Here is a 22,415-nt window from a genome sequence, read left to right on the forward strand (position 1 = left end):
GGCTCAGATGCAAGCGACCACATTTGAGTTTTAAAGGAAATATGAAGAACTTCAGCAACACCTTAAAGCAGAGGCGGCAGCGAGGGAAGCAGAGGCTACAGCAAGAGAAGTAGAGGCCGGAGCGAGAGAAGCAGCGAGAGAAGCAGCGATAGAAGCAGAGGTTCAAAAGAAATATGAAGAACTACAGCTACGACTTCAAAAAGATGCGGCATCGAGAGAAGCAGAGCAGAGCAAAAAGTACGACGAACTTCAACATCGACAGATTATGATGAAGATGTTTCAAGATGATGCAACTTCGCCGTCATAGTGTATATTGCATAAATATTTTATCATTTTAACTTTTAACGTTTTGTAAAGAAAAGTATGAATTCACTTTTATTTATATCAATTAATATTATTTTAGACATTTAATTTGAAATATTATATAAATTTATTGTTTTTGGTTGCTTTAGATTTGGTTGCTTTTGATTTGTTGTTGCAGGAGGGCTAAAAAAAACAGAAAAAATTATTTTAAAAAAATCCCAAAATTAGTGGCATTTTTTAAAAGAGCGCCGCTAAAAGTCATATCAAATAGTGGCGTTTGTGAAATAAGCGCCGCTAAAGAACACTACTTTTAGCGGCGTTTTCTTTTACCGCTAAAGAACATGATCTTTAGCGTTTTTTCCCAAGCGCCGCTAAAGAACATGATCTTTAGCGGCGTTTTCTTCCTAAGTGCCGTAAAGAACATGATATTTAGCAGCGTTTTTTCCTAAGCGCCACTAAAGAACATGATCTTTAGCGGCGTTTATTTTCTTAGCGCCGCAAAAGTTAGCGACGTTCTCGTTAGCGGCATTTTTTGTGGTGCTTCTTAAAGCACCGCAAATGCCTTTAGTGGCGTTAAAAAGCGCCGCTAAAGGCCTAAAAAAAGACACTAAAAGCCTGTTCTGGTGTAGTGAGGATAAGAAAGTATAAAACAAAATTGTTAGAATTTTTAAATTGTTTCAATATGAATTAATCGGGATGAACATTTTGATTCACTATTTAGTTTTAGTACAAATTTTTATGCGTTCTAACACGAAGAACGTGTAAAACGAAAAAGAAAGAGAAGCTAGAGTATAAAATAGTATAGCTAAAGAACATTTTTCATAACAAAATGTATAATTAAAAGTTTTTCACAAAATAGTTTATTACAAAATCTCTAAATAACAATCTAGAAAGAGATTATCACGATAAAAAAACCTAAAACAACATTAAAATCCTAAAAAATATTCTTAATCAGTCCTAAGAATCCTTTCTTTCGAGCATTTGCTTGAACCAATATGCCGAGAGCTTGGGATATCTTTTGAGATCATTGCAATCAACATACACCAGACCAAATCTTGAGGTATATCCTAATAACCATTCAAAATTGTCTAGAATTGACCAAGCAAAGTAGCCGGTAACATTAGCTCCATCATTTATAGCTCTTTTCAATTCCTTCAAATAGCTTCTATAAAAGTTTACTCTATTAATATCATATAACGATTCAGGAAATGTGAGATTACCGAGATCATCCATTCCTGTCGTTAATTAAGAAAAGTATATAGTAATTAGATACACTTGCTTTAAAGAAATAAAAGATGGACAAACAAAAAAAAATTATATTAGAGTTGAAATATTTGTTGTCTCACCATTTTCGGAGAGAATTATATTAGGGCTTCCATAATGTTTTTTTACATACGTTACTGCTTTGTACATAGCCCATGGAACTTCATATAACCATTCGGAGTGGGCCTGCATTTCTTGTAAATTAGACACTTGAGCTAGAATTGACATGATTAAGAATATTAAAGATTGAAAATGCCATCAAACTTTCATTTTTGAGATAAACATCTTAAATTTGCCACCAAAGTGAAAATTGAGCATAATACTTTTTAAATATTAATTTATTACAAAATCTCTAAATGATAAATCTAGAAAGAGATTATTCTAAATAGAAAAGTTAAAAAAAATCACGATAAAAAGAAATCTAAAACGACATTAAGATCCTAAAAAGTATTCTTAATCAACCCTAGGAATTCTTTCTTTCGAGCATTTGCTTGAACCAATATGCCGAGAGTTTGGGATATCTCTTGAGATCATTGTGATCAACATATACCAGACCAAATCTTGAGGTATATCCTAATAACCATTCAAAATTGTCTAGAATTGACCAAGCAAAGTAGCCAGTAACATTAGCTCCATCATCCATAGCTCTTTTCAATTCCTTCAAGTAGCTTCTATAAAAGCTTACTCTATTAATATCATATAACGATTCAGGAAATGTGAGATTGCCGGGATCGTCCATTCCTGTCATTAATTAATGACACAAAATAATAATTAGATACACTTGCTTTAAAGAAATAAAAACTGGACAAACAAAAAAATTATATTAGAGTTGAAATATTTGTGGTCTCACCATTTTCGGAGAGAATTATATTAGGGCTTCCATAACGTTTTTTTACATATGTTACCGCTTTGTACATACCCCATGGAACTTCATATAACCATTCGGAGTGGGCCTGCATTTCTTGAAAATTAGGCACTTGAGCTAGAATTGACATGATTAAGAATATTATAGATTGAAAATGCCGTCTATTTTTCATTTTTAAGATAAACATCTTAAATATGCCACCAAAGTCAAAATTGAGCATAATACTTTTTATATATTAATTTATGTTTTGTAAAAAGCATTAATAGATTGAAAAAGTTGATGATATAATTTCACAATAATTACCCGGCGACCGATTGGCACACCATTGCGTTCATCTGTTAAATTAAAACATAAATTAATTAGTTCATAGTATGGAAACAAAAAAAGAATGGATGGAAAAATGAGATGACGAAATTACAAGCAAACCCAGCATTCCAATCTTGTTGATAACCAGTCACATTAGATGGAGGTTGATGCGGTTCGTATATGTAGTACGAAGTATAATGGTTCAGACAAAGAACATCAAATGAGTTTTTCACTTTCTCCACTTCACTTTTGGTGAATTTTGGAAGCCTTTCTCTTACAATTTTCTGCATTGTCCTTGGATATTTTCCATAAACTAGAGGGTGCAAAAACCTACAAAATCAAATTCACAATAATTTGGAGACTATACTTCAATAACAATATGTTTTGGATATGAATTTTTGAAAGAAAATGAAGTTAGTGTTGGTATATTTTCGGTCTTTTGGTTGAGAAATGTTTCATTTATTATATTTTCTAAAACATATAAGCATTTCTATAGGATGATTAATTTGTCTATTCATCAGAGATTTTACCATCCAATATGAAAGTCTCTTGCTCGTTGTGCAGCATAATTGTCAGCTTTAGATCTTGTTAGAGGTTCGTACCAAACAAAATCCAAGAAAATACCTATTCTTCCATTTTGTTTAGCCTGAAAAGAGATCTCATCAAATTCATTCAAATAAGTATATTAAACATCTACGTAAAAATATAAAAACAATAATTTCTAGACAATTACTTGATATTTTTCATGATATCTCTTAACGGCTTCAGCATGACTTAAAATCAAATGATGTGCTGCAATATAAGGCTCGGTGGCAGAGTTTCCATCAGTGCAATTTCCAAATTTCTTTGAACATCTATTAGGAGGGTTGATGCCATTGTCAAAACCAAGAGCAGCAACCACTCTCGGTTCATTGAAAGTCATCCAAGTCTTTACTCTATCACCAAATGTCTTGAAACAAAACTCTGCATAATCAGCAAAATCCTGGCTACAAAATTCAAATTATAGAAAAATTATTTTCCAATTTAAGCAAAATTTCTCGAATATTAGCTTTTCTCTTTGAAAAATATTGATTGTTTTTGGACTTACATAACTTGTCTGTCCAGCAAGCCTAAATATTTTTCCTGAAGTGCTAGTGGCAAATCGTAGTGATACAAATTCGCGTGTGGAGTGATTCCTGCGTTCATGCCACATGTTACAAATTTCACACGTGCATAATTATAATTCTTTTATATATCATTTGTTTGGTCCAAATTCGTATTTTCTTTTATCAAGCCATTGAAAATATTATATTAACTATGCTCAACTTGTGTATGTATTTGTAAATGTACGTACCTTTTTCTAGCAAATAGTCAATCAATCTATTATAGTAGTCAACTCCTTTCCAGTTTACCTCTCCTGTCCCATCTACAAGTATGATTTTTTAATAATTAGTCTTAAAATGTATATGATAATTATTTCAAATTAGTTGATTAATTATTGATATAATCGAAACAAATAGCTTATATACTTGGAAAAATTCTCGACCACGAGATCGAAAATCGATAGGCGTCAAAATTCAACATCTGCATCAAATCAACATCTTCCTACAAACAAGAAGGAAGACAATAGGTAGTGATGAAATTGGGAACATGGGGATCTTCACACAGGAATAAGAAAGTGAATGCTTTTCTTGTAATGTAATGTGAAATAAAAAAGGAAAAAAGATACCTTATAGCGATGGTATTGATCAATAGAAACTTCACCAGTCTCATTATTTGCAATATGTCCTGTTTCAAGTCATATCACATCATTTAGCATCAGAATTAAAAAAATAGCCACAAAGAAGAAAAAGAAAAAAGAGAAACCATTTCATTTAACCTGGAGTTTTAACAAATGCATCCCATATGCTAGGTCCTCTACCATCTTCACTAGCCATTCCTTCCACTTGGTACGCTGATGCTGCTGTTCCAAATAAGAATCCTTCTGGAAAACTTTCTCTACTCAAGCCTCCAGTGTCAAAATGTTGCTGTAAATTGGAATTTGCATATAAAGTTGTGCTAAAAAAAGTGAAAGATAGTAAAATCACTAAAGGCTTCATGGTGGTTAAGGCTTGGTTTTCTTAATGAATTAAAAACCTTGTTATCCATCCCTATTTATAGAGTGGTGAGGGATGAAAATTTTGATGCCAAATGAATTTTTTTATAATATAATATTTTGAAACCAAATAAAAAAAATCAAATCTTTTATTCAATATTTTATTGATTTAGAGAATCTATAACTAATTACATGTATAATGAAAACAGAAAAAATTATGGTAACCACTAATTAAAATTTTTATTAGGACTTTATTCTCTCATATTCACTTTTTCCCTTAATTTATATTTCTAATTTTATAAAGAAAATAGTTCTCTTTACAAGTTTAACAAAAGTAAAATAAATTAGAAATCATCGTAATTTTATCTCAAATAAATTTGAATAAAACGAAATTTGATCAAATCTATAAATCTCTAACTGAAGGAGATTGCCTCCGACGTTATATTAGTTTTAATTTTGAATAGTTTGACATATTCACAAGTTTTTATGCATTATTAGAAAATTATGCGAAAAATATATCATTCGAATAATATATTATTTGGTTCATTCTTCCAATCTTTTATTTGTTACGATACTATGATAAACTCGATGAAACTGAACAAAATTTTATCAAAATTGCCTAAAGTTTATCATTATAAAATAATAATTAATGTTGTCTTTACTAGCTATGTAGGCTTTTGAATAAGCTTTACTTAGCTTTCCATTAGCTCTCAACATAAGGATCACAATCAATTACATGTATGAGCTTTTATATATATAATATTCCATTATATCAAAATTTAATTTTAATAAAATATGAGGATAAATCCGAGAAGATTGTCTTTGGATTCTATGTCGTAGGATTCACTTCCAAGCCTTTTAAATATCTATTTTTTGTTGTGCTTTTTGAACTTTTGTTATAAGTTGGCATGTATCTAGACTAAAGTATGATACCGTTTGATTTTGTCTACTGATACTAAGTTAAATTGTTTAATTTTAACTCTTTGCTAAAGACTTAGTATGATTGAGATTGAAGTATCGATTGAAATGTCTAGAAATTTGAGTAGGAGGTTGGAAGTTGCTTTCGAGCATCAAATGTAGTGCCACCTATCTAGGGTCGTCAACAATCCGGGTAAGGGATATTACATCGATGTTACACTTATCTAAGAGTAACAAGCTAACATAACATTACACATATAATAATATGTTGACATATCAGATTCTGAAAATAGCATAATATAATAAATTTAATAATTATCGTTTAGTGAATACTGTAATTTAAGAATTTTAAAAATAAAAAGCTAAAAATAGTTAAATTAAAATACAATACTAAATCCACAATTTTTATAAAATGCAAAGACTAATAGTAAAATTCCGTAGCCTACGCTGCCCTTCACCAACTTTACTATTACAATATAGTAATAATTATTGGTCCTTTTACATAGCAACTGTATATGAATGACACAAACACTGTTGCGACATATCCAACAGACATCAACAAAAACAGGGTTTTGAAACTTTTATATATACGAGGTAGGGTTTTCACCTAGAGCTGGCATGCAGAGTATGATGATGATGATGATGGTGTTTCTCATAATGGTTAGTCAGATAAGGGATAGGGTTCATTGGTTTCGCATACATATAATGAATCATACAGGAACTTCGATGAGTACGAGGCAGGACTTTTTCTTTTTAATCAGGCTATTTTAGTGCTCGCTAATTTTTTCATTGCGAGTGTATAAATGATTGGTCATAAAATATATTTAGAGGCGATTTTAATAGTTGGTATTGGTCCGGCTCCTCTAAAATAAAAAATTATTATTTAGTCACTCTAATTTTTTTAAAAATTTTAAATTAATAAAGGTAAAATTGTACTTTGGTCCTCTAAAATTATAAAAATTTAATTTAATCCTTTAAAAATTATAAAGATATAGACTATAAAAAATTAAAATTTCATTCGCCCCTAAAAATTGTTCTGCCTTTGCCCTTAAATATGCTATATTTTTATGGGTAGGGATTGAACTCTTAAACACATATTTAAGTAATGAAGTGAACAATCATCATAACACATCTCACACTTGAGACATGGATATTTATTTACACTTGTTTCCGTACATTGAATATATATATATGTGTATCAAAATTTAACAAGTGTTAAGTATAGTGGTAAGACATATTACATTCTGAAAATGATGATTCAAGTTCAAATTAAACTTTGGAGCTGATGTTATTGGAAAAAATGGTTTCTACGAGCAAGAAAACGAAAATGAAGGATATCTTGATTATAAAGAAAACACATGTATAGAAATATTTCCATTTTCCCATCTAGAGCTAGACCTCTAGGATGAAGATAAAATGTCGATTGAATTATAAGCGAAGTACCAAATGACTTGTATTCAACTTTCAAATTTATACTAATTTGGGATGTAATCTTTATAGGTAAAAGTATCATGGATGTTCCTGTATTAGGAGTCAGGTTGTATTTTACCCCATTTACTCAAAAATTGGTAATTTAGTACCTATACATTAGATTATAAAGAGCAAATTCATCTTTTGTGTTAAAAATTTCATCCATTTTTACAGTTAAAAATTGGTGTGACTAACAAAATAACTAAACAGTTACGCATGAAATGTCACGTGTACTGCATTTAGACGTACAAAGACCAATTTTTAACAATAGATATGGATGAAATATTTAACAAAAATGACCAATTTACTCTTTAATCCAACATATAAAGACTATTTTGTCTATTTTTAGTATTTAGGGCAAAATGCAATCTATTTATTAATACAAGGGCTTCTATAATACTTTTACCAATCTTTATACTATCCTATTGACATATAAGGGTTGTGTCTAAGAACAAAGGTGGAAAATGCCCAAAAGAGTACGACATATCTTACTAAAAAACCATTGGAAAATAGAAATACCCTATATAACAATACTCAAGGGTAAGACCTAGAAAAAACACTTGACATAGAGCCCAACAACAATATGAACAAAACAAGACGATGGTATAGTGAGTCAGGGACTCAGCTGTGAACCCAAACCAGCAGAGGCATCACTGCATCAGCCAAGTGGAGCATTAATGCATGCATGCATGACCGAGAGATTAAAGAAACAAAAGCCTTGAAGTTTGAGACGCAGCTGCTGCCTGGCTATGCAATTACAAATACTATGTTATGGGGAGAAGCTTTGAAAGGCACTTATGGAATAATCAAAGCCTTCAACTCGTGCAAGTGTTCTTTACAAGAAAGGTACACCAGGCTTTTCATGGCAGCTCAGTACTCTTAATTCAGATTTTTTTTTTTTTTTGCGGGCTAAGAACCGCAGACTTTCTTTCTTGTTTATTTATGGGTTGATGTCATGTTTAGCACTTGAAGTTTGATCAAATATACAATGTGATACGTATATTTAAAAAATGTTTGAAGGTTAACATAATCCGGAACTAGTGGTAGTTATTAAAACATTGTATGCAATATTTTAAGATTGTATCACGTTATCACCTGAAAATTTATAAAAAATTTTAAATTTTAAGTGATGATGCGACACAATATTAAAGATTGAACTTTTGTATTGTTAAATTTTAGGGACTAAAATGAATCTAATTACCAAATTCAAACATTAAAATAAATAAAAAGGTACATGTAGCAAAGTGGAATCAATTGTCAAGTCTAGGGACTAAAATTATATTGTCCTTACATAAAATATTCAAGATATTGATATTGTGTAAATCAAAACTTAATATTGCATGAATAATAATTTTAGGATATTTAAATTAATTATATATTGTTCACAAATAATAAAATTACACAAAATTGGAATCGATGAAGAAAATTATGACAACAAACTTGAGAACTAAAACTGCTAGAGTTTTTAGTATTTATTTATAATAGTTATAATTAATTATGTTTAAATAAAATTATTAGTATTTATTTATAAGTCTTCCACTATTTTTTATTTTATTTAATGATAAGATGTCATACTATTATTCACTAATAGTACATAAAACGGTAAAAGTATCATGGAGGCCCTTGTACTAGGGGTTGGATTGCATTTTGCCCCCTCTACTAAAAAAAGAGTAAATTAGTCCTTTTATGTTAGATTAAAGAGCAAACCGGCCATTTCTACTATTAAAAACTAGTCTATATACGTCGGCATGATGTGCACGTGGCTCGTCATGTGTCACTGTCTAGTTATTCCGTCAACCAAGTTAGTTTTTAACAATACAAACAGATGAATTTTTTAATATAAAGGACCAATTTACTTTTTGATCTAATGTACGGGAACTAATTTGCTCGTTTTTATAATAGATGGGACAAAATACAATTTGACTCCTAATATAAAGATATGCACGATACTTTTACCTACATAAAACTCATACTCAAAGGTTACATCAACAAAGTTTTATTCCAATTACATATCAATAAGTACAAGTAATTAGTTCTGTCGATTAGCAATACAATATGCCAAATGATACAATGGAGCAGCCTTTGCAGTATCAAAACAAGCAAGCTGTTGAACAACTTGATTCATCAAATGGTAAGCAAAATTTTTAGCCTCGTCAATACCCATCACCTTTGGATAAGCTGCCTTATTACTAACCAAGCCCTTGCCTGCTGTCTTCCCCAACTCCACTGATGACTTAGTCACATCCAAAATATCATCCACCACTTGAAATAACAACCCTATAAACCTTGCATATATTCTAACCTTTTCAATATCATTATCATTTCCACCCCCTATTATTACACCACAAACAACACAAGCTTCTAATAGCTTAGCTGTTTTATGAACATGAATGTACTCTAATTCTTTCAAGCTCACTACTTTTCCTTCACTCTCAATATCCACAAATTGACCTGCCACAATCCCTTTTGATCCTATCGCTGAACTCAACTCGGCAAAAATTCGAACCAAACGATCTGGTGAAACGTTATTTGTGTTACAAGCAATGTGTTCGAAAGCAAAGGAAAGAAATGCATCACCAGCAAGAACGGCGGTTGATTCACCGAAAACTTTGTGGTTTCTTGGTTTACCTCTTCGAAGATCATCGTTGTCCATACAAGGAAGGTCATCATGGATTAATGATGCTGTACGTATCATTTCTATAGCACAAGCTATTGGCATTGCTAATGATTCATCACCTGCTTCTAGTTCACATGAAGCAATACAAAGAATGGGACGTACACGTTTGCCACCAGCTAGAAGAGAGTACCTCATTGCTTCATTAAGTTTTAATGGATGTCGCAATGGTATTGCTTCATCAAGCATTTTGTTAATCTTTTTGGCCTTCATGGCCATGTATGCTTCAAATTCGAATGAAGCTTTTGAATTGGTATGTAGTGCCATTGTCGAACTGAGTGTTATTTATATGGATGGCAAAACACGAATCGCTCGATAGATTCCGTATAATCGACCTGTTCCGCTCCATTATCATCCCTAATTATTTATAGTTAAATTATTAAACTATTAATAAACTATTAAAAATATAAGGGTTAAATTGATGGAAAAGAACAAATTGCTTCTAACCTTATAATAAATTGGCATTCTAGGTATCTATTCTATTAATTGAAAACATTCTCATTAAACTAAATATTTATTTATAATAATTAATAATTGTATAAGAATTAAAATTAATAGTTTAATAGTTGTATATTATTATAAATAGACATTTAGTTTAATGAAAATATTTTCAATTAATAGGATAACTATTTTAATTAATAACCTATAAGATAACGAGCAATTTAATCCATGTGAAAATAATGAGGTAATTTAATCTTTATAATATTTAAAATTGAGTAGATAAGTACAATTAAAGTGACGCTAACACTTTTCACTAATAAAAATTAATAAAATTGAGCAAATAATTACAATTTTTTTTGAACAATTTTTTTATATGTTTTAATCATATCTGTTCTTTTTGACACAATGTATAGAATTATCTTGTAACACCCCAAACCTAACCTAGACGTTATGACCAGATCTGGAGTTGTTATCTAAATTCGTTCGAAAATCCAGAAACCATTTTGAAACAGTAAAATAATTAAAGCCAACATGGAGTGAATAAAACTCCAGTTTGATTGAGGAAAACTTCCCTTTAGATAATGTATTAGTTTTGCTGATGATCACTTGTAAAATCACTTAGTTTTGCAGTGGAATTTCTTAATTAAATAAAATTTTGGAAAACACGATTTGATTTTGAAGTCCATCATTTGCAGAAAGATTTGATATCATCTAAAACGTTTTAATGGTTCTAAATGAAAAATTAAAATAAAACTGGATTTAAAAGCAGTCCCAAAAATCCGAAACAGTCCCAAATTTCGAAATAGTCCAACGGAACGAAATTAGATTAAGTAGGACAAAAGTTAAGGAAATGCAAAGCAAATATGTAAAACCGAGCTCTCGTCACACCGATCCGTCTTATGTGTGAGGGTTACCTGAGAATCAAACAATCAGAGAGTGAGCTTACGAGCTCAGTGTATAACTCAATACACACAATAAATCAGATACACATGCTTAAACAGATTACGGAACTGATATAGACATCAATGCATAGCAGATACAGATTCAAATGCATAACATATATAGATTCAAATCCTACCCCTATCCACTACACATCATCTCCGACCATCCCTAAACACTAATTAGGGTATTAAATACCTATCTAGCCTCACACACCGCTAAGTGATCATATGTCACTGTAATCATTGAATTTTGTCCGGCTCGATTTTGTGTTTTTTTAAAAAATCAAAAAATACAAAAAAAATAAAAAATTGCATTTTGACCCCTAAACTTTTTGAAACTACATTTTGACCCATAAACTTTTTGAAATTACATTTTAACCCCTAAACTTTCTAAAAATTACATTTTGACCTCTAAACTTTCTCAAAATTATGTTTCGGCCCCAAGACTTTTCCTGCGTTTGCAGTTTAGTCCTTATGGCAGCAACTTGCACACCTACCCCCGTGATTTCCGGCCACCGGCCTAGGGCATGGCCTCCCTCTCCCCTAGCCACCTACCACCTGCAAAATGAAGCAAAAATCATCTATAAAAGGGGCTTTTAACCCCAAAATTTGGGGGCCGAATGATCAAAAAAATTCAAAAAAGAGAGAGAAAAAGCTTCGAGAAAAAGAAAAGAAGAGAGAAAGAAAAGAGGAAGGAGAAGAAGGAGGAGTCGGCGGCGGCACCGTGGCGTCGCCGGCAGCAGTCGACGGCGGAGCAAGCAACGGTGGAGGCTAGACTTTGAAGAAGAAGAAGGTAGAAGAAGGAAGAAGAAAGAAAAAAAAAAGAAAAATCCTTTTTTTAAAATCGGGTTGACCCGACCCGAACCGGTCGACCCGACTGATGACCCGACCCAGCAGCCCAAGAAAAAAACAACAAAAACAAAAACAAAAAGCAAAAACAAAAAAAAAGAAACAAGCCCAAAAAAAAAAAGAAGAGAAGGCCATTTCTTAGCAGACCAGCAGCAGCCCAAGCCCAGGCCCAGCGCAGCCTAGCAGGCCAGCACCAGCAGGCCAGGCCCGCAAAAACCAGCACAGCAGAAGCAGGTCCAACGGGTTGGCCCAGCAGAGAAAAAAAAAAGAAAAGAAAACGAAGAAAAAGAGAAGGAAAAAAGAAGGAAAAAAAGAAAAAAGATGTTCAATTCGTGTAACCCGTTCGACGAAGCTCGTGTTTCGGGAGCTTTTCGGTAATTTCGTTTATTTCATTTTTAATTTAATGCTCGCATTTTTATGTTATTTCGTTTTAATATTATTAGCATTTTATGCATTTTATGCATTTTTATATTTATATTTTTAATTTAATTTGATTTTTATTTTATTTTATTTTAAATAATTTTAATAAATAAGGCAACGAATCGATTTAACATAAAATCGTTGATTTCATCGCTATGTTGGGTGAATATCACCGGTTTGCGTTAAACTCGATACGCCCTTTTAAAAATAAAAAAATATTCAAAAAAATTGTATTTTCAAAAAAAATCATCGGGTTTCGAAATTTTCGTGTCTTCAAAAAAATTTCTCGTGTTTTCAAAAATAAGGTAACAAATCGATTTGACACTAATTCGTTTATTTCATTGCTATGTTGAGTGAATATCATCGATTAGTGTTAAATACGATACGTGCTTAATAAAAAAATCGGAAAATTTTCGTGTTTTCAAAAATTCCGTGTTGCAAAAATTTTCATGTTTTCAAAAATTCTCGTGTTTTCAAAAAATTCCAATTTTCAAAATTTTTCGTGTTTTCTAAAACTTCGTGTTTCAAAATTTTCGTGTTTCTAAAATTTTCAGATTTCAAAAATTTTCTTGTTTTCAAATTTTCGTATTTAAAAATCCTCGTGTTTTCAAAAATTTCGATGTTTTGAAAATTTTCGTGTTTTCAAAAAATCTCGTGTTTCATAAATTTTCGTTTTTTAAAAAATTGTGTCCAAAATTTCGTGTTTTAAAAAAATTTCGTGTTTTAATCGGATCACGATTAAATATTAAATCGAACTCGTATTTTTGAAAGTGAAGACAATGCGCATTTAACGAGATACCAATTTTGGGCGTCGCGAGGTGCTAATACCTTCCTCGCAGAATCGACTCCAACCCTAATTTTCTCTGGATTTTCACGCAGACCTAAAATTACCTCTTTTTTAGGAAAATTTAAAAATAATTTTTTCTTCTAAAAAGAGAATTTATTAGGTGTCCGATCACACCTAGAAAAAAAAAGATCGGTGGCGACTCCTTTTCAAATAAAATCGAGACACTGTTTTTAAATTTTCAATAATCACTTCGACTAGCGCCCTACGCCAAAATTTTTAGGTCGCTACAGCTGGCGACTCCACTGGGGACCTTTTGTGAGAGTCGAGTCTGATGTTAAACGCGTGTTGTCAAAATTTTCAAATTTTCTTGTTCAAATTAATTTTTAATCGTGATCCTTGAATTTTGTTTTAAAAAGTCATGCATTTGCATTCGGTTTTTAAATTAATATTTTTCTAACGTGTTTTATTTTTCTGTTTTTGTCAGCTCTAAGTTTTACGTTTTTTGTTTTAGTAAATAAAAAATAAAAGGTTTGTGAGTTTCTCCCCACACACCGTGCACTTGCATTCTTACATAACATGAGCTCTCTACCCGAGCTTCGTCCGTTTAAGTGGAAGTAAACGCTACGCCTTCGTGAGTTAACTTGTCCCTCCGCACAGGCTAGTGAAATACTTCCGGGTTACGTAAGACTTATGCTTTCGTGAGTTAACTTGTCCCTCCGCATAGGTATAAGTAAACGTAACCCCTCGAATTGAGCTCGCGAGCCCATGACGGGTGATAACCGAGGCTCTGTACTAACCTTAGTAGGTGACAGTATGGATTATTCAAGTACCTTTCTAGAACCGAAGCCACATATAGTGAACCGTACGAGCCACCCAATTAGAGCCATGCCGAACCTTCGTCCGTTGAATAGTCACCAAAATAAGTACACGGGAGAAACGCCTCTTACCTTTTGTTTCTTTTACATTTAAACTTCTTTGCAAATGAATTGAGTCTGTTTAATAAATTGGGTTGGATAGATTGTCTGATGGTATGTGGGGTAGGTTTTTCTAAAGCATGTTGGGGCAAAAAAAAAATGTGGGTCTGTTCCACCAAATTGCATGACTGAATAGCTTAATTTGTTAAATTTTTCATAGTCTTTATTTTTCTTTTTTTTCTTCTATTTATATTTGTTGTGATCTCTAACCAAGGTTATTTGTTCTTCGTTTTATTTTTCATCATGCATCGTAGACATCGTTAGGAAGGTGTTGATTAGAGATTGGTTGCCAAAAACGGGTTTCTGATAGAGGAGTCAATTACACGAGTAACCGAGAAAAATACTGTAGTCCGAGATTGGTCTTTGAGAACTCAAAAAGTGAAAGGGGGACAGTTTGAAGGATACACCTCTGATCTTCCCGAGCGTGTGACTTGGAATACTCGTCAGAATAATCTCAAGACTTGATGAGATTTGGAGGCGATGGGACTCGACATCTGGAGGCATCTTCTTTGAAAAGTTCGGAGATATAGCTCACTTGATAGCAATCGATGTGAACAAGCGGTTGATCCAAGCCATGGTTCGATTCTGGGACCTAGCCTATCAGTTTTTCACTTTCAATCAGGAAGATATGACTCCGACCATAGAAGAGTATGCTGCCCTACTTCGCATCGACAATGTGCAACTCAATAAGATATATGTGAATGAGTCTAAACCGATGACCTTCAAAAAAAACCTAATGAAGTTGACAGGGATGACTGATACATGGGCTGAAGTTTAGTGAATGAAATTCGCTAGGCGGCTATGCAAATTGTGCAATTATCAGATGAGGCCGAAGCTCTCAGTTGCCAATTATCTCTAAGCCAAAGATCAAGTATGTCAAAGTTCCTAGAACGAGTGAAGAAACAAGGCGACATGGCTAGGAAATTTGTGTAACTGTTAAATCTGAAATGGCAAAACATTTTGTAATTGGCTCTTTTGATTAATGAAACGCCAAAATATGGGGCTATCTTGAAATCAACACCATTTTTTGCATATTTATCCATGACTGACATTCATTCATTCATTGCATGTGCATATCACCCTAACCATTCACTAAGGCTAGAACCGCATAATCCACAGTTGTGACACTACAAGTCTGGAATCACGCCATTCTTATAGAACGCATTTAAGAGCTAGAACTATGGATGCTGAGCTCAACGAAAATGATACAATTGAGGATGTTTCAATGATACACCCCTGTCTTCCATGATATGTTTTGAACAATTGGACTGCTGTGGACCTTCTTGTAGTTTTTAAGTCCTCTCCAGAGTAATGCCCAATGTTACTTCTCCATTTATTTTGTGTGCCCCTAAATAGAGGGATTCCTTTTGTAAGAGCTTTTGTTTTCTCTTTATCATTTCAATGAACATTAATGAAGATGCATTTTGTCATGATCTTTTCATTTCTATCAGTTTCATGATTACCCCCATCGCTTCATATCCTTTCTCTCCATGTATCTCATTCCATAACATTGTGTGTGTTGATTCCAATACTTTGATGCTCCTCTATAGTTTTCTTTCTCATTCACCTTTCAGGTGCTCAGATATCCATGGCATGAACAATCCCGTTACGAGTCCTGAAATCGATTTCGAGAAGACTGTTTGTTTAGGAGAATTTGAAGCTGACAAAAATGTTGAAGATTGTGTCTCGTCTCCTGACTTACTGAGAATGGTAGAACAAAAAGAGAAATAGATCCTATCCCATCAAGAATCTGTTGAAGTAGTGAACTTGGGGAGTGAAGAAAAGAAACAAGAAGTAAAGATTGGGACTTCTATTGCAGAAAATACCAAGCAGGACTTGATCGCTTTGCTCCATGAGTACAATGATGTGTTTGCCTGGTCTTATCAGGATATGCCAGGGTTGAACACAGATATTGTGGTCCATAAGCTCCCACTGAAACCAAAATGGAAACCTGTTCAACAGAAGCTAAGAAGGATGAGACATGAAATGTTGTTGAAGATAAATGAAGAAGTCAAGAAACAATTTGACGTTGGCTTTCTACAAGTCTCCAAATATCCAGAGTGGGTGGCTAACATAGTCCCGGTACCGAAGAAAGAAGGCAAGGTTATAATTAGATAAAGATAGCTCCCGAAGATATGGAGAAAACTACATTCATAACAATGTGGGAAACCTTCTGCTATAAGGTAATGCCATTCGGATTAAAGAATGCTGGGGCAACGTATCAGAGAGCCATGGTGACGTTATTCCATGATATGATGCACAGAGAAATAGAAGTTTATGTCGATGATATGATTGCCAAATCTCGGGAAGAAAGAGAGCATGTTGGGACTCTTAGGAAGCTGTTTGAAAGATTAAGAAAGTTCCAGTTGAAGCTTAACCCGGCCAAATGTACGTTTGCGGCTACCTCAGGAAAACTGCTAGGTTTCATTGTTAGTGAAAGAGGTATCGAGGTTGATCCAGATAAGATAAAAGCTATACAAGAATTGCCTCCCCCGCGCACACAAAAAGAAGTCAGAGGATTTTTAGGAAGGTTGAATTACATTGCTCGATTCATTGCCCAACTTACGAATCAGTGTGATCCAATTTTTCGACTCCTTCGAAAGTATAACCTGGGAGAATGGAACGAGAAGTGCCAAGTGGCCTTCGATAAAATAAAATGGTATTTGTCTAATCCTCCTGTGCTAGTACCACCGACCCTTGGAAAACCCTTAATATTGTACCTAACCGTGTTTGAGAACTCAATGGGTTGTGTATTGGGGCAACATGATGAGTCAGGGAGAAGAGAAAAAGCAATTTACTACCTCAGCAAGAAGTTCACAGAATATGAGGCAAAGTACCCTTTAATTGAGAAGTTTTGTTGTGCATTGATTTGGACGGTTCGAAGGCTCAGGCAATACATGTTGTATCACACGACATGGTTAATTTCAAAATTGGACCCAATAAAGTACATGATGGAGTCACCTGCACTCTCAGGGAGGATGGCCCGATGGCAGATCCTATTGACTGAGTATGACATTGTATATGTGAGCCAAAAGTCGATAAAGGGAAGCGCAATAGCTGACTTCTTGGCAAGCCGAACAATGGAGGAATACGAGCATTTGAGATTTGAGTTCCCAGATGAAGATTTGATGTGCATTTCAAAAAAAGAAGGCGAGTCATCAAAAGAGAAGTCATGGAAGATGAGCTTTGATGGTGCATCAAACGCATTGGGGCATGGGATCGGAGCAGTCTTAGTGTCGCCTGAAGGGAACCATTACCCGCTTACTGCCAGATTAAATTTCTTCTGTACAAATAATATAGCGGAATATGAAGCTTGCATCATGGGACTTCGTGTAGCTATCGAGAGGAAAATTAAAATTTTAGAGGTACACGGGGACTCAGCATTAGTCATTTACCAAATTCGTGGAGATTGGGAAGTGAGAGATTCGAAATTAGTCAAATATCACGATCTCGTTGTAGAGCTAATCAAGGAATTTTATGAAGTGACTTTTAACTACTTTCCACGGGAAGAGAATCAATTGGCTGATGCTCTGGCCACCTTGGCTTCGATGTTCAAAGCAAACAGAGAAACAGATATAATGCCCATCCAAATGAGTATATATGAGACCCCTGCACACTGTTGTAGTATTGAGGAGGAGTCAGATGGACGACCATGGTTCCATGATATCTTGGAGTATATCAAGAATCAAAGGTACCCCGAGCAAGCAAATGAGAATGACAAAAGAACAATCAGGAGAATATCGATTAGATTTGTTCTTGATGGGGATATTCTATACAAAAGAGGAAAAGATCAAGTGCTCTTGAGATGCGTGGACGCTGTTGAAGCCAGAAAGATACTTGAGGAGGTTCATGAAGGAATTTGTGGAACACATGCCAGTGGTTTCACTATGGCCAGGCAGATTATGAGACTTGGTTATTATTGGCTGACGATGGAAAGCGATTGCATTGGCTACGCACGAAAGTGCCACAAATGTCAAATTTATGGCGATAAAATTCATGCAGCTCCATCGCCCCTTCATGTCATGACTTCTCCATGGCCTTTTTCTATGTGGGGCATGGATGTTATAGGGCCAATTTCCTCGAAAGCTTCCAATGGACATCGATTCATCTTTGTGGTTATAGACTACTTTACCAAATGGGTAGAAGCCACTTCGTTTGCTAATGTGACAAAGGCTACAGTCTGTAGGTTCTTAAAAAGGGAGATCATATATCGATATGGTTTGCCTGAAAGAATCATTTCAGACAATGCTTTAAATTTGAACAACAAGATGATGAAAGAAGTATGTGAGCAATTTCAGATAAAACATCATAATTCTTCGCCCTATCGCCCGAAGATGAACGGAGCAGTAGAAGCGGATAATAAGAACATTAAGAAGATTCTTGGGAAGATGACTGAGACATATAAAGACTGGCACGAGAAGCTACCATTCGCTTTGTACGCATATCGCACCTCTGTATGGACTTCTACAGGGGCAACTCCTTTTTCTCTTGTATACGGAATGGAGGCCGTTCTGCCTATCGAAGTAGAGATCCCATCCCTGCGCGTCTTGATGGAGACAAAGTTAGAAGAATCAGAGTGGGTTCGAGCTCGATATGATCAGCTAAACCTTATTGAAGGGAAACGCTTGAAGGCAATTTGTCATGTACAGATGTACCAAAAGAGAATGATCACGGCCCATGATAAAAAGGTACGGCCAAGAGAATTTCGTGAAGGAGAGCTCGTTTTAAGAAAGATCCTCCCGATACAAAAGGACTTTCGAGGAAAATGGTCACCAAATTGGGAAGGGCCATACGTTGTAAAAAATGCATTCTCAAGAGGGGCTCTGATTCTCACTGAGATGGACGGGAAAGAATTACCTAATCCAGTGAACTCAGATGCTGTGAAGAAATATTATGCCTAAAAAAACAAAAACAAAAAAAACAAAAAAAAACAAAAAAAAACAACAAACAAAAAACAAAACAAAAAAAACAAGGAAAAAAATCAAGATGAAAACCCGAAAAGGGCGTCCTGATAAACAAAAAAGGATTAGGATGAAAACCCAAAAGGGCGTCCTAATAAGGTGGGCTTGGGCTTAAAGGAGCAAAGTGACTTGAATGAGAAGTTGAATGACGAAGTCGCAATACTTGAAGCATTCTCAGAAGCTCGAAATCTTCTACACAAGAAGCCGTGCTCGAAAAGATCCAGGATAAAGAAACGCGGAGAAGTTCATGCATTGGATATCTAGAGCATTTGTGGCCATTGAATTCGCTTTCCTGTCTTTATGATGCTGTTATTATTATTATTATTTGAACCATTCATTGTCAATTTTCTTTGCTTGCTTCATTTGAAAAAATGAATGTGAGCTATTTCTTTCATGCCTACTTTGTCATTTTTCATGCATCTCGTGTTTGATTCATTTAAATGATAAATAGTAAGATGACATACTCTAAACAAAAGGAATGTTGAGCATTACCTGGATGAGAATTTGATAAATACAAGGACCCTGAAGCAAGAACAAAGTTCAATAAGGGGGCAGGAAAGTGGTATATGAAGATGTGGATTACTCACAGAACTTGAGAATGAGTACAAAACTAGAGAGAAAAGTCAAGAATTGAGGAGATGAATGCGGACCCTCACGAAAATCAAAAGTGGGGCATGTGACAAACAGCCCAGGGTGCATGGCATGATCATGTAGACACGAAAGCATTTAGGACAAACATGTGCATATCATAATAATATCATACATGACATATACAGGTATACCAGTAGAGGAAGAAATACTGGGAGAACACTGCACAGAATCAATGAAGAAGAAGGCTTTTAGTTTCACCTAATGTTTTTTGAAACCTTATTTCTTTCAAGAAATATTTTCCAGTTTCTGTTTTTTAAAATCAACTCATATTGCGAGAGGTGAGTTGAGCCTCGGGTCACGCTGAGGAATTTTCAATTTTTTTTCTTTTTAAATCAACTCATATTGCGAGAGGTGAGTTGAGCCTCGGTCACATGCCGAGGTATTTCTTTTATACTTCTGTTTTTCAAAAATCAACTCATATTGCGAGAGGTGAGTTGAGCCTCGGGTCATGCTGAGGTATTTCTTTTAAATTTCTGTTTTTCAAAAATCAACTCATATTGCGAGAAGTGAGTTGAGCCTCGGGTCACGCTGAGGAATTTTCAATCTCTGTTATTTTAAATCAACTCATATCGCGAGAGGTGAGTTGAGCCTCGGACACATGCCGAGGTATTTCTTTTAAATTTCTGTTTTTCAAAAAACCAACTCATATTGCGAGAGGTGAGTTGAGCCTTGAGTCACGTCGAGGTATTTCTTTTATATTTCTGTTTTTCAAAAATCAACTCATATTGCGAGAGGTGAGTTGAGCCTCGGTCACATGCCGAGGTATTTCTTTTATATTTCTGTTTTTCAAAAATCAACTCATATTGCGAGAGGTGAGTTGAGCCTCGGACACATGCCGAGGTATTTCGTTTAAATTTCTGTTCTTTTTAAATCAACTCATATTGCGAGAGGTGAGTTGAGCCTCGGACACATGCCGAAGTATTTTTCAATTCCTGTTTTTCAAAAATCAACTCATACTGCAAGGGGTGAGTTGAGCCTCGGGTCTCATGCCAAGGTATTCTTTTCAAATTCTGTTTTTCAAAAATCAACTCATATTGCGAGAGGTGAGTTGAGCATCGGGTCGCACGTCGAGCTATTCTCGATTTCTACTTTTCAAATAAAAAGAAACTTTTGGATAGTCGAACAAAATTCAGTGTTTTTAAGTCTTTGCTCTATCCCTGTTTCACAACGATGAGCAAAGAGGGGCAGCTGTAATCACTGAATTTTGTCCGGCTCGATTTTGTGTTTTTTTAAAAAATCAAAAAAGACAAAAAAAAATAAAAAATTGCATTTTGACCCCTAAACTTTTTGAAATTACATTTTGACCCATAAACTTTTTGAAATTACATTTTAACCCCTAAACTTTCTAAAAATTACATTTTGACCTCTAAACTTTCTCAAAATTATGTTTCGCCCCAAGACTTTTCTGCGTTTGCAGTTTAGTCCTTATAAAGAACTTGCACACCTACCCCGTGATTTCCGGCCACCGCCTAGGGCATGGCCTCCTCTCCCTAGCCACCTACCACCGCAAAATGAAGCAAAAATCATCTATAAAGGGCTTTTAACCCCAAAATTTTGAAGTAGAATGATCAAAAAATTCAAAAAGAGAGAGAAAAGCTTGAGAAAAAGAAAAGAAGAGAGAAAGAAAAGAGGAAGGAGAAGAAGGAGGAGTCATGGCGGCTGTGGCGTCGCGGCAGCAATCGACCATGAGCAAGCAAGTGGAGGCTAGACTTTGAAGAAGAAGAAGGTAGAAGAAGGAAGAAGAAAAAAAAAAGAAAAATCCTTTTTAAAATCGGGTTGACCCGACCCGAACCGGTCGACCCGACTGATGACCCGACCCAGCAGCCCAAGAAAAAAACAACAAAAACAAAAACAAAAAGCAAAAACAAAAAAAAAGAAACAAGCCCAAAAAAAAAAGAAGAGAAGGCCATTTCTTAGCAGACCAGCAGCAGCCCAAGCCCAGGCCCAGCGCAGCCTAGCAGGCCAGCACCAGCAGGCCAGGCCCGCACGCACCAGCCCAGCAGAAGCAGGTCCAACGGGTTGGCCCAGCAGAGAAAAAAAAAAGAAAAGAAAAAGAAGAAAAAGAGAAGGAAAAAAGAAGGAAAAAAAAGAAAAAAGAAAAAAGAGAAAAAAGAGGTTCAATTCGTGTAACCCGTTCGACGAAGCTCGTGTTTCGGGAGCTTTTCGGTAATTTCGTTTATTTCATTTTTAATTTAATGCTCGTATTTTTATGTTATTTCGTTTTAATATTATTAGCATTTTATGCATTTTTATATTTTTATATTTATATTTTTAATTTAATTTGATTTTTATTTTATTTTATTTTAAATAATTTTAATAAATAAGGCAACGAATCGATTTAACATAAAATCGTTGATTTCATCGCTATGTTGGGTGAATATCACTGGTTTGCGTTAAACTCGATACGCCCTTTTAAAAATAAAAAAATATTCAAAAAAATTGTATTTTCAAAAAAAATCCTCGGGTTTCGAAATTTTCGTGTCTTCAAAAAAATTTCTCGTGTTTTCAAAAATAAGGT

At 34.4% G+C, this 22,415-nt stretch overlaps 4 protein-coding genes across 4 annotated transcripts; 1 reads left to right on the forward strand and 3 right to left on the reverse strand.

The window, feature by feature from the left end:
• Positions 1-1,260: 1,260 nt before the first annotated feature.
• On the reverse strand, positions 1,261-2,305 carry LOC128035945 (beta-glucosidase 43-like). Its single transcript, XM_052626182.1, has 3 exons — positions 2,117-2,305; positions 1,650-1,752; positions 1,261-1,538 (listed from the first exon to the last, which is right to left on the reverse strand). Exons 1-3 carry the CDS (start codon positions 2,303-2,305, stop codon positions 1,261-1,263), a joined length of 570 nt encoding a protein of 189 aa, XP_052482142.1.
• A 58-nt stretch (positions 2,306-2,363) lies between these two features.
• Positions 2,364-3,659, reverse strand: LOC105787365 (beta-glucosidase 44). Its single transcript, XM_012613718.2, has 5 exons — positions 3,471-3,659; positions 3,268-3,383; positions 2,850-3,067; positions 2,735-2,766; positions 2,364-2,519 (listed from the first exon to the last, which is right to left on the reverse strand). The coding sequence occupies exons 1-5, from the start codon at positions 3,657-3,659 to the stop codon at positions 2,385-2,387; spliced, it is 690 nt and encodes a 229-aa protein (XP_012469172.2). The 3' UTR covers positions 2,364-2,384.
• A 5,569-nt stretch (positions 3,660-9,228) lies between these two features.
• On the reverse strand, positions 9,229-10,222 carry LOC105786444 (geranylgeranyl pyrophosphate synthase, chloroplastic). Its single transcript, XM_052626214.1, has 2 exons — positions 10,209-10,222; positions 9,229-10,147 (listed from the first exon to the last, which is right to left on the reverse strand). Exons 1-2 carry the CDS (start codon positions 10,220-10,222, stop codon positions 9,229-9,231), a joined length of 933 nt encoding a protein of 310 aa, XP_052482174.1.
• Positions 10,223-16,573: 6,351 nt separating this feature from the next.
• LOC128035970 (uncharacterized) lies at positions 16,574-19,186 on the forward strand. The gene is made up of 3 exons (XM_052626238.1): positions 16,574-17,144; positions 17,259-18,304; positions 18,584-19,186. The coding sequence occupies exons 1-3, from the start codon at positions 16,574-16,576 to the stop codon at positions 19,184-19,186; spliced, it is 2,220 nt and encodes a 739-aa protein (XP_052482198.1).
• Positions 19,187-22,415: the final 3,229 nt, after the last annotated feature.

This window comes from Gossypium raimondii, chromosome 1 (assembly GCF_025698545.1).
Source record: "Gossypium raimondii isolate GPD5lz chromosome 1, ASM2569854v1, whole genome shotgun sequence".
In the NCBI taxonomy this organism is placed as follows: domain Eukaryota; kingdom Viridiplantae; phylum Streptophyta; class Magnoliopsida; order Malvales; family Malvaceae; genus Gossypium; species Gossypium raimondii.